This window comes from Equus asinus, unplaced genomic scaffold, assembly GCF_041296235.1.
Source record: "Equus asinus isolate D_3611 breed Donkey unplaced genomic scaffold, EquAss-T2T_v2 contig_316, whole genome shotgun sequence".
NCBI classification, from domain to species: domain Eukaryota; kingdom Metazoa; phylum Chordata; class Mammalia; order Perissodactyla; family Equidae; genus Equus; species Equus asinus.
In genome coordinates, this window is record NW_027224979.1 from 419,717 (window position 1) to 432,285 (window position 12,569).

At 41.8% G+C, this 12,569-nt stretch overlaps 1 protein-coding gene across 1 annotated transcript; it reads left to right on the forward strand.

Annotated features, from left to right (window-relative positions):
- The first annotated feature begins 1,599 nt into the window (after positions 1 to 1,599).
- On the forward strand, positions 1,600 to 7,964 carry LOC139043687 (vacuolar protein-sorting-associated protein 36-like). Its single transcript, XM_070503604.1, has 6 exons — positions 1,600 to 2,783; positions 3,325 to 3,390; positions 4,778 to 4,842; positions 5,470 to 5,554; positions 6,506 to 6,582; positions 6,670 to 7,964. The coding sequence occupies exons 2-6, from the start codon at positions 3,340 to 3,342 to the stop codon at positions 6,761 to 6,763; spliced, it is 372 nt and encodes a 123-aa protein (XP_070359705.1). The 5' UTR covers positions 1,600 to 2,783; positions 3,325 to 3,339; the 3' UTR covers positions 6,764 to 7,964.
- Positions 7,965 to 12,569: the final 4,605 nt, after the last annotated feature.

The window sequence follows — 12,569 nt, forward strand, 5'->3', positions numbered from 1 at the left end:
GAGAGGTAGGGGTGCAAGGCTTTCTAATTAAGCAGATCCGAGTCCTGCAGCAGCCGGAACACAGCACCCCGTCCATCTAGACTCCTCTTCCCGAGTACGTGCGCCGTGGCAGGAAGAGCGCAGAACCCGCACACTCAGCAGCCTGGCGGACCCCTCACTCCTCACTTTGTTCTCAGAGAGCAGGTGACTCAGTTTGGACCAATGAAGGACCAAGCCCAGAGGTAATAAAGGCCACCTGCTTTTGATGATTATCTTCCTTCCTCGGACTTCAGAAGGCTTCATCGGGTATTATCCATCAGCCAGGTCCTTCCTGCAACGCTGCTCTCATCCTCGGATGTGAACGTAACAAAGTAACCCAACTCGACACGGCCAGCCTACCTTCCCATCCAAGTCTTAACCCCAAGCTACTCTACACCCCTGCGTGGCCACTGCTATGCCCAAAATACAGTCAGCCAGTACTTACTTTCACGCAAGCTGTCCATCTGCCTAAGTCCTTTGGACCTAACCATTTTCCTTAAAAATACCTTAAACCACTTCAAGGGGCATGAGGGCAACTTTCTGGGGGCTATTAACGTCCTACTTCTTGGGCACTGGTTACAAAGGCATGTTCATTTCACACTTACGATTTCTGTGTGTGTTCGCGTTACTGTGTACACATACTATCTCAATAAAAAGTCTTAAAGACTCACAGTTTTGGACTCTGGGCTATGAATAATAGATTCAAATTGGTTGCAAAGAATCCCAAGGGTGCAGGAAATTGGGCTCTATTACAAACCCCAGCCTCGCTGCTGCAAGGGGACTGGTAACTCTGAAAATGGTCAATTTATCTACCAATTTTCCCCAGTGGATTGACAGGGTCTGAGTTAACCACAGCAATATTCACCCCCAGAACTGCAGTCAGCCAGATGTGAAGATAAATAAGCAAGTTTTGAGATTAATCAGGATAATAAATTGCTTTACAATTCAAATAAATCATATTACGTGACATATACACCTTCACAGGGTAACTAGGATCTTTCAAGACTGAGCTGGAGAGGAATTTGATCTGAAGGGCAGCTATGCTCACAACGGTCCTGCTCAGTGTTCCCAGAACTGGCGCCCTTTGCAGGTCCGCTTGAAGGATTAGGGAGGGGCGTAAAGAAAGTTACCGCGGGGATCTGAGGTGATCAGCCTGAACATCTACGTGAAACCTGGGAAAGGGCATCAAATATTCATCTCAGAACCAAAGCGGCCCTTATGAAGGCTCAGTTCTCACACACAGTTCCAAAGCTGTCTGCCATGTGCCTCCGAAAACAGCTGGGGATCATGCCTTATGCCCTCAACCGGTCAAAAGGGGTAGAAGCTCCTGGCTTCATCACTTCTGGGGTATTAAACACCTGTCTATGATGTTCTGTGGCCTGGGGGGTGGGTCCGACCACCACAAATAGTCCGTTCAGAAAATTATTCTGATTGGTAGAAGTTCTAGAAACAGTATTTTGGATTAGACACATCTGTTTCTATATCTGTCACTTAATTTTAGTACAATATATTTTTTAAAATACTCAATACATGCTCGAGACCTAATGTTTGTGCCCAAGCGGTGCTTACTTCTGGCTTTTGGCTATCTTCCCCGACATCTGCGTTTCGTACATGGTCTGTAGCCGGCACTTCACAAGCTCAGTGGGGCAGAGCACCAGGGCAGCAAACGCGGAGGCGAAGGAACCGGCAGCCGCATTATGCAGGTCACTGAAAGGACACAGCACAGGAGACCAGTTACCTGTCCAGCCGTTCATTCATGCAGCACTCACTGCGCTGAAACTCAGTGGTAAAGGAGAGGGCAGATGAAGGGAGAGAAACACTTCCTGAGCGCCCACCAGGAACGTGCACGTGCTGTTTCATTGAAGGATCTGCAACTCGGTGAGGCGAACAGCAAGACCCCAACTGCCACACGGAGAAAACGACACTTAGACATGATACATGTTGTGCCCAAAGTCACACAGCTGCTAAGTGGCAATGATAGGATTCGAACCCAGGTCTGCCTGACTGCAGGATCCATGCTCCTTTATCAGTCACAACGCTACGGACTGAATGTTGGGCCCCCCACCCCAGATTCCTTTGTTGAACCCTTTAACCCCAATGTGATGGCATTTTGCGGGCGGGGAGGGTCCTGTAGGAGGTAATTAGGTTTAGATGAGGTCACGAGGGTGGAGTCCTCATGAAGGGATTAGCGCCCTTATAAGAGACCAGAGAGCTAGGTTGTGCTCGCTCTCTGCCATGTGAGGACACAGCAAAGTGGTCCCTCTGCAAAACAGGAAGAGGGCCCTCCCCAGACATGGAACCAGCTAGCACCTTGATCCTGGACTTCCCAGCGTCTAGAAGTATGAGTAACAAATGTGTGTTGTTTAAGCCACCCAGTCAATGGTATTTTGTTACAGCAGCCAGAACAAGAAACACAGTGACACACAAAACAAAACCAAAAACCATGGAGGAGGAAAACATTACCTATAGTCCCATCACCCAAAAACATACACTATTAATACTTTAGTGTATTTGCCGCTAAGCTTTAAATAAAACTAGGTTCTGAGGCTATGCCTACATGCTCAAAATCCAACCTGGAGCAGTGGAGCATATAACTGCCACAGATGAAAACCCAGGATAAATTTTTAACCAAAAAGCTGCCATTGCAAAAAGATTTCCCAGGTCAGCTGATGACCGCCTCAACCTCAGCAACAGACGGCATGAGGGTGTGATGGTGCCAGAGGAGAGCATAAGGCCGGTGCACGTCAGCAGTTCGAGGGTTGTAGGTAAAATGACTATACTGGAAATGTAAACGGAGGAATGAATGCACATTAGTCCAAAAGCGGAAGCACTCACCTCATCTCCTATGGGTTTAGTACCACCAGCCACAGTCACCAGCACCATGCATCAGGAGGTGCATAACGTCTGAGCGTCTTTTTTTGTGATGTTGGCAGCCATTGGTAGTCATTATGGAGATCTGTTACTTTATTAGGGGTTGTAAAATGGTGATATTCCTATTTAATTCTATGATTTTTTTTCATTTATTAGTTGGAATAACTTGAAACATTTAAATACTCTTTCTGAAACATGAAAGAAGAGAGCCCCATTTTTCGTTGAGTAAATGTTAAAACAGTAATAATGACAAGTCCAAGTATTGAATTTGAATTGCCTCAGGGTATCTGAACAGGTCTTCCTGTTTGTAAATACAGTTTTTAAAAGCTTCTTAAGAAATTTTATGATTTCTGATTTCACTCTGATTGTGATTTCTGTTAAATGCCAACTGGTGCTAAGTGTAACGTAATACTTCTTTTGTTTCATTTTTAACAGGGACGAGGAGGAATAATGTCACTCACAGAGGTATACTGTTTAGTAAACCGAGCTCGAGGAATGGAAGTAAGAATAGAATATTTAGATATTCTTTTAACTAATTATAGACTTTCTTAATATAGTACAAATTCCCCTATAGTGAATAGAATTTGAGGAAGGGTTGTGAATATCAAAACTATTTGGAGAAGCAGTGTGGTGCAGTGAATAGAATACTGCCCTGGGGTCTAGGAGGTAGATTCTGTTCCTGGTTTTGCCAGTGATTTGCTGAGTGACCTTGAGTAGCTTACTTAACCTCTCTGGACTCAGGTTTTCTACCTTTAAAATAAGGGTTTGGACGCACAGATACCTTTCAGCTCTAATGTTCTGTGTTCGTATTGCTGTGATTAATAAGGTTGAGTGTGATGCCCCTTCTCTGTGATAGTCACCTGTTTGAATTAACTGGGTTGGATACCAATTGCCTGTAAATGATACAGAAAAAGCTGCCCTGCTTCTTTGGCTCTGAATCTGCAGCCGCTGTTCAACTCTCATTGTCCCTTCACACCCAGATGTCCTTGGCCTCCAGGGTTCTCACCGTTGTGCCCTCTAAATCAGTTTTGTGGTGTCAGCTCCATGCAAATGACCCACACCTGTCTCTCCAGCATTCAGCCTGCCCCATGAGCTAAGCCTCTGCTCTGTTCTTATTTCAATAGTCATCATAACTGCCATCAGTGAGTGTTCCCCATCCGCCAGGCACTCTGCAAGGGTTCCCTCATCTAGCCTCCCAATAACTCAGTGAGGGGCCTACTTTTACTGTCCCTGTCTGGGGGATAATTTGGGGAAGAGGAAATTGAAGCTTAGAAAGATTAAATAATTTGACCATGGCAAATTATTTGGACCCAGGCTGGGCTGGCTCTGGAGCCATTCTTTGTGACTCAGAGCTGTGCTTGTCAGCCACCACATGGGCTGAGTCTTTAAGGCCATGTGGTCCAGAAGGGTAGCCGCTAGCTAGCCACGTGTGGCCACTGTGAACTTGAAGTGTAGTTAATGTAAACTGAGAGGTGCTCTAAGTGTAAATTATACATTGACTTTACAAGATTTAGTACAGAATAAAGAATTCTTAAATATCTCATTAGTAATTTTTGTATTGATAATGTGTTGAATTTTTGGACCTATTGGGTTAAATAAAATGTACGTATTAAAACTAATTTCACCTGTTTCCTTTTATTTTTTTAATGTGGCTACTAGAAAATTAAAAATTACATTTATGACTTGCATTTTGTTTCTGTTGGATAGCACTGCTTTAATGAGTAGAAGTCTGCTTCTTTGTTAATCCTTTTTGCCTTGTAGTGATTAAGCTACCTAAAATCCTTGATAAACGATGCTTTAAGTTTGCTCTTCTGTTTCAGTGGTCATTATAATTATATAGCATCACTCTATTAATTTTCAGTGTAAACTGGATTTGTTTCCCCATTAGTTGCTCTCGCCAGAAGATTTAGTGAATGCGTGCAAGATGCTGGAAGCGCTGAAATTACCTCTCAGGTAAAAGGTCCTCCGCGGGGCCTTGCTGGCTGTAGTCGCTGCTCCTCACAGAGTGGACAGGCAAGCGCTGCCAGGTGCCGTCCTGCAGGGCCAGCCACCATATCGCCCCTCTTGAAATTACATTCCGTGTGAACAGAATTCACTGGGCCCACAAGCATCTCTGTCATTCTGGCCTCCATCCTTAGGGCTGGGCGTGGCCTGCGGGTGCTAGTAGTCTGACGGCTGTGGATTGAGGGCAGTGAGAGTAGAATGTAGGCACCTCCCATGAGGCCAGAGTAACCAGCGCCTCCTCCCCTAGACATTTTGCGTTAGTTTCTGGAAGCTTAGAAGTGCAAATATTGAGCTGTGAATTACATTTTCCTTATCCTCAGGTTAAAAAAAAGTAGCCATACGTATTTCTGGATTATAGAAAAGCCTCTGGATTATAGTTCATAATTTTATTACCTGTTTATTCATGAGCTTTTTAGTTATGCCATGGTTGCTTGTGGTCGTTATGTTTTAAAGGTTATTTTGTGTTATTCTTCCCCTCATACCTGGGCATAAAAGATATCAAGAAATACTTGCGCCTCCTCAGGGGTTGAAAATCCCGGATATTCATGGCTTTGTTCTCCCATCTGCGATTTGTAGGCTCCGAGTTTTCGACAGCGGCGTCATGGTAATTGAGCTTCAGGCCCACAAGGAAGAGGAAATGGTGGCCTCAGCCTTGGAGACAGTATGTGAACCCGGCTTCCTCTGGTTATTAGGGCTTGCTACCAAGACGCGATGCTTAGCAACTTGAGAAACAGGATTTCCTTTTGGATTTAACTTTACTAAAAAGTAACATTTGAAGACCCAATTAAAAACAGTTTATCATTAATGAATAAATAGTAATCAAAATTATACTTTGAAAGCTTTTTGAAACTTACCGATACTCGTAACGTCTTGTAAGTAAGGAGATAGAATTAGTGAGGCGTTCTCTTTTCATTTGATGCCCAGTGTTGAGAACAGGTTCTTAACTCTGTTAATCAGAATGTTACCCATGACTGAACTTTTTCTTTCAGTAACACCCACATAAGCAGCATTATAAAACATCACAAGTTGTTTTGTGAAATAATTGCTTCAAAAAATATGAAAAGCAACTGTAGTTTAGATGGCTTTTGCTGGCCAAACTGCTAATATTACTCATTAGGATATTTGAAATATTACTGCCTTCATAGCCTCTGCGGCGAGCCTGTATAATTTGAATAACTCATATTTATTATGCTTCTAATTTTAAGCTAGATGAAAATCCCAAGACTATAGGTATTTCTACCACATATTTTAAACTACATCTGTAGATAAGGGTCCTCAGTGGAGCGTGTAATATGCACTCAATTAGAATTTGTCGTATGTTCCTTCTTAGAATAGCCAATAGTTCTTTTTAAGCTTTACTGTAGCGCCTTTGTACTCCCGCACTGTTTTACTATGCACTTCGTGATATTTTAACCTCTTCTCTGTTTGTTCTGGGTCCTTCAGCTTTTGCAGAATTAAACATTAGTGAAGAAGAGGTGGTTCTGTAGTGGATATTCTTACATTTAGTAGGAAATTCAGTCCGTTATTCCTGAGTATACTGGTGGACGCTCTCCTTAGGTTGGCGCCTAGACGGTCCACACCATCACATTTTTCTGCTCTGTGTTTCTGTTAGGTTTCAGAAAAGGGATCCCTAACGTCAGAAGAGTTTGCCAAGCTCGTAGGAATGTCTGTCCTCCTGGCCAAAGAACGGTACGTAAGGTCCTTGCTCTTCATTACACCTTGTAGTTTGTGTTTCTGAACAGACACATGATTGTGGCTTTTCCTCTTGATTTCTAGGTTGCTTCTTGCAGAGAAGATGGGCCATCTTTGCCGAGATGATTCCGCGGAAGGCTTGCGATTTTACCCACATTTATTTATGACACAGAGCTAAGGGTTTTGTATTTGAAATACTTCTTGTCTGTATCTTTGCGTCATGTAGAGGTTGTCTGACATTGAGCTCAGAGTAAACCCTGATAAACTGAGCATTTACAGGAACTTTGCAGTATAATATAAAACCCTTTTAATTTCTCCCTAAATATAATGGTCCAGGAAGGTTATTTAGGATAAATATAGGAAAATACAGAAAAATGAATGACAACGTGAATTTGAAATCATGCTACAGTTGTAAAGAACCCTCAGAGTTGAACTTGAAATATGGTAGTTTTTCACTCAATCCTCAAGTCTGACTATTTTTTAAGGAAAGGAATTTAGTTCATGGGGGAAGAAAAGGAGAAGTTGCATGTTTGGACAGGTTAGAGTGTTATTTTGGTGTGAGAAAAATTCACTGAATTATAAATAAGGTTTTTTCCTGTATCTAATGTGCCCATTTTGGGGGGTTTTCATGAAGCAAGTCATATGTACGGTGTCGTCTAAGAACCTGACAACATTGGAACAAATATCAAACTGCGGAATGCTGTCAGCAGCTCCTCCTAAGGGCTTTTCTTTGGAAGCAGCCATACGCATGTCTGCAGCAGACCAAATAAAGCACTTAAAAAGGGAGAGAATTTTATTTGTCTTACGTATATATAATCTGAGTAGTTTCTTTCTTTCTTTTTTTTAAGTGATGATTTCATAGCTGGCATTTAAAGAATGCAACTATGTCATTTTGTTTAAAAAGTACTGTGGATTTTGAAACTGAATTAAAGAGCTGTGTAGACATGCCCAGAGATAAGATTACAAATTTGGGAAGCAGACGGCTCAGGAATTCCCCAGGATTGTTGTGCAGGGGAGGGGCTGGGAGAAGCTTGAACTAGCTTAACAGGAACCTTGGTGCTCTTTGACCTCGAAGCCAAGGACAGGAACATAGACAGTGGAAAAGTAAAATGTCTCCTTTTCCTTCCCTTAAGGAGTTTCAACATTGAACTTTTAAAAATATTTCTATCACATTCTAGCAATATTTTTTTTCTTTACCCCACACATCATAAGTTGTGTGGAGAAACTATCTCACCAAACAGTATTACCGAGGTAACAAAAACTGGCTGATGTTGAATTTAGATTGCTTGAGTTTTCAAGTGGACTTGCCTGCCTTCATATGTTACTGTGGTACAGCATACAGTATGTCGGCATTACCTCAAACTCAGGGACCCCACGGGGACCAGAACACCCTCTTCCTGAGACTGAGTTGGAAGTGGAAGGTAGCAATAGTTTTTGACCAAGTCTCTGGAAGGGATAGTATCTGTATCCAGAGAACGGTTGAGACCAGGAGGAGGGGATACCCAGGGCCACACTCTGGGGTCCCTAAGACATTCTCACTGAGTGAGGTGGAGGGCCACTGCCTGAGGCTACTGCAGATGCCCTTTGGGGACCCTTTGCCTTTGCAGGAACCCTCGGCCGCAGACCCAGGGAATCCCTCCAAGTGCAGGCAGAGTCTGTCCCTGATCCCTGCCTGAAGAGTGGCTGTCACTGCTTTGTGTCCTCCAGTGTCATGGGAATGTTGTGGCTGAGGCATCCTGCCTTACTTAGTCTTTGTTCTCCAAATCTGTCACTGATTCTATATTGTGATGACAGATCCCCGAATTCCCCCATTGCTCAGCTTCAGGTTTGTTTTGGGGAAATTCAGTGTCGGCTGCCCAAATCTTTTGGGTCCTTGTGTGAGCCTGTTTATGTCACTCCCTTCTGAGTTGTGCTCTCACTGCTCTGGCATACTTGCACGTGCACACGCACGCACACACACATGATATCTGGCTACGGCTTGTAAAAATTACAAAGATAAATAATCTGTTTCACTGCTTAATGAGTTGCAACTAAGGTTGTTTGGGCTCCTGGATCTAGCTCTCATGGTTCGGATTCATTACAGCAAACTCCCATTGTTCACCATATTGATTTACAGTAGTGTGACAACATTAACAAACATGGCACAACCTGAATTGTATAAGGCGAACTAAAGAAGAAAAGTGACATATGAATATATTTTGCAAATGTCACATTAACTAAAAGACAAATATGAATAATTTCATTGTTTAATTTTTTAAGTGGGCATTCTCCACTGTTTCCAGACCTCTGTATGTATATTTTTATCTCTCTCTTTTTTTTTTTTTTTGCCAAATAAGGTGTTATTTTGGTCCTCTGTTGGTAGAGGTTTTGTTTAAATAGAGCCAATCAGGCCCTAAGTGCAAAAAAGTTCTGTCTTGGTGCTTATCACTGGTGTGGTTATTATTTTTGCTTCCCTAACTTTGCTCTTAGGAGCATAAATCTGTTTGTAGCTTTATGGTAATGGGATATTTCTAGTCACATACTGTCAAAAGTTTCTTTACATTGTACAAGTGAAGATTGCTTTCAGGATTAAATGATTGGAATTAATGTATATAGAGTAAAGTTTTTGCAAAATTTAAAAACGATGTTTCTTGGCGTTCTTTTTAAATACTCTTTGAAAAATATATGAAAATGATAAACCTTTAGTTAGAATAAGCCAGTATGTTACAATTTTTTTGTTTAGATTTTATAATCAAGAGTTGATTATAAATATTTATGACCTCAAGCTCTTACTATTTTAGTTTTAAAAGAATGGGAAATGGCTCATGAACTGTTTTCTTCTAATTCCTGATGTGAATTCCACTGTTGATTGACCTTGTGTGTTCATGTGAATGTACTGTCTCTCATTCCCTGTTACCAGACAAATCTGACCAGACGTGATTGTCAGCATTCTCATGCTCAAATACTTAAACTGGTTCTTCTTTGCCCAACAATCTCAGAGTTTTCATTTTGTTTCAGTAGAGTCACAACTTATAAGGTAGTTAGGTTTCAAAGACTGTGCTAAAGACTGCCTAAGGATGAAATCGAGCATGCTCAAAATGATCCTTGAGAATCTCTTAAACTGCCAATAAAGTTCTCTATATTAGATTCCCTGTAGTGTGATACATGAGGATGAATAGTTTATGAATATAGTAAGTACAATATATAATACAAACTACACATCAACAGTAGACTTTTACAGCACCAATAAACTATTTAAATATGGATCCTTTTTTTTCCTGAATAGGATGGTTGAATTTATGTAAATTTATTGCTGATCCCATCCATTTTTCTAGAGTGTAAGCTCACAGGGCAGAGATGTTTCTCTGGTTTGTTCATGGATAGATCCCCAGAGGCCAGAACAGGGCCTGGCACACAGTATGACTCAATAAATAGTTATTGAATGAATTAACTCCGGTGTATCTATCTATTTATAATTTGGCTCCACTTTATCCTACTTTTTATCTCCCAGTCACTTCAATTAAAACACATTTTTTTTAATACATACTGAATTTGTGTGAGGAGCTTTGTGGGCCATTGGTGGGGATACAAAAGTGAATAAGATACAGCCCCTGCCCTTAAGAGGGTGGCCCGGTTGGGCAAAGAGACATGTGAGCAACCTTAATTGAAGATGGAAGGAAGTCCATGCCATGAAAGGGGCACAGGTACCACGCTGTGGAAGACAAGGAAGGAGCTTTTCGTTTTGAGGGAGGGACCTGGGAAGGCCCCGTGGGAGGGGAAGAGCTTGGTAAACTAGACTCACGAGGACCAAGAGATGGTCAGTAGGTGGCAGGCATTGGGTCACGGGAACAGCGTGAGGTGTGCCTCTTCCTGTTGCTGGGACGCTTCCCCTTGTCTGTCCAGACTTCCCATCGTTCCTTCTTCCCACTCACACCCCTACCCCCACTAATCAAAATCATGCTTTGCTCAATCCCACCTGCTCTAGAAAAATCTGTTTCCAGTACACAGCTCTATTTCTAAACTCCCTAAGAGTTACTGTCCGTCTCATATACTTGACTGTGTTTTATCTTGCTCTCTATTTGTTGTCTTGATGCCGTAATAAAATAGAGAAATTGGATTTCTTTGAGTTCAAGGACTTTCATATGACACAACTTTTGAATTCCCACTCCTAAGTCAGTGATTGTACAAGGTAGATCCTGGTTAAGTACTAACTGAATGGAGCAATTTTGGATTATAATGTGCCATGAGTTGACTCACAAACCTAAATCAGTCCTTTACCCTTCTTCCCAAGGGGCTTCTCAACCAGACTTGTCAGGGCTCAGCCTGTCTGAGATACACTATCTTATTCAAATTCCATGACACAGGCCACATCCATGATGTGGGAAGCACTCCAGAAAAGTCAGGTTAACACACATGTAAGATCTTGTTATTACAGTGTGAAAACTGGGTAATTCGTGTCCTTCCTTGTGCCCTGATAATCAGGAGTCAGTTAAAGCTTTTCTCTCAGGGTATTATCTAGGGAAATACAAGATCTCTCCATTTGTATAAAGGATGTTATTGAGATAGTGAACAATTTTCACACAATTTGCACAAGATCATTAGACCAGTCACTGACCCATAAAGAGAATTCAGGATATCTAGACAGCCAGCTTTAGTTCAATACTGACAAGAACATACCGCTGTCCTTTTGAAAGCTTTTTTTTCCCTTCAAGTCTATGTGCCTTCTTTTAGAAAAGATTAAACTGTTTTAACTGTCCAATAAAGACAGTAATACAGTTTGGTGAGAATTCTAATGAAGGCAACAATGACCAAGCATCTCAATAAAGCTGTTATTTAAGAAATGACCAAGCACGTTAACCAGCCACTTGTACCTGGATTGAGGTCCTGGGGAGAGAGTGTCTTTGAAAGATTAACGCAGAGCAAGTTGCTTTCTGACTGTTTCACCCAGTCACCAGAAAACTTCAATATAACCATTATTATATGCCTTTTATAGTGAAGGAAAGGAGGGATTAAGTAATTTGCCCAAGGTTACAGAGGCAGGGCTGGAATTAATCTCAGCTGTATCTAACTCCAAAGCCCACTCTTTGCCTTGAGCTTTTGCTTTTAAAACTGAAAATGCCAGGGACTGTGGCATTTGAAAAGGAATCCCAATTTGAGCTGATGAATGGATATTGGACTAGATAATTCTGTTGGTAGTGAAAGTGGATAATGACTTTAAAGCCTCTTTTGAAACTTTGGGTAGATTAAATGAATACTGCTAGAATTAGTTATTTGACAAGATAAATACTTAGCAAGTTTAGTACCTCTGGTAAACTGATAATTGAATAATTGTGCCATCTTTTAAAAGATTAAGTTAGATTCAAAGACCTGCAAATGCTGTATTTTTTTGTTTTAAAAATTGAGGTAGGGGCTGGCCCCGTGGCAGAGTGGTTAAGTTCGTGCACTCTGCTTCGGTGGCCCAGGGTTTCGCCAGTTTGAATCCTGGGCACGGACATGGCACCGCTCATCAAGCCATGCTGAGGCAGCGTCCCACATGCCACAACTAGAAGGACCCACAACTAAAAATACACAACTATGTACTGGGGGGCTTTGGGGAGAAAAAGGAAAAATAAAAATCTTTAAAACATTAAAAAAAAATGGAGGTAAAATTTACACAGTGAAATGCACAGATCTTAAGTTGGATGAGTTTTGACAAATGCATAAAAAATCCATGTAAATCGCACACCAAACAATAGAAGATATCTGTCGTTCCCAAGAGGTCCTTGGTGCCTCTTTCCCATCACCTGCTCCCCAGAGGCCACCACCGTGCTCTGATTTCTACTACCACACGTTAGTTTTGTCTGTCAAGTGGTGTATTTTGTGTAACAGAAAAGCAAATGGTGAAGTGCGTTGCACTTCACAGTGGACTCGAAAATGACAGCTCTTAAGGTGAACTCCATCCTCTTGTGTTCTTTTAAGAAGACAACTTTAACACATGCGGATTAGAGTTTTTTAAATGTTCTTTT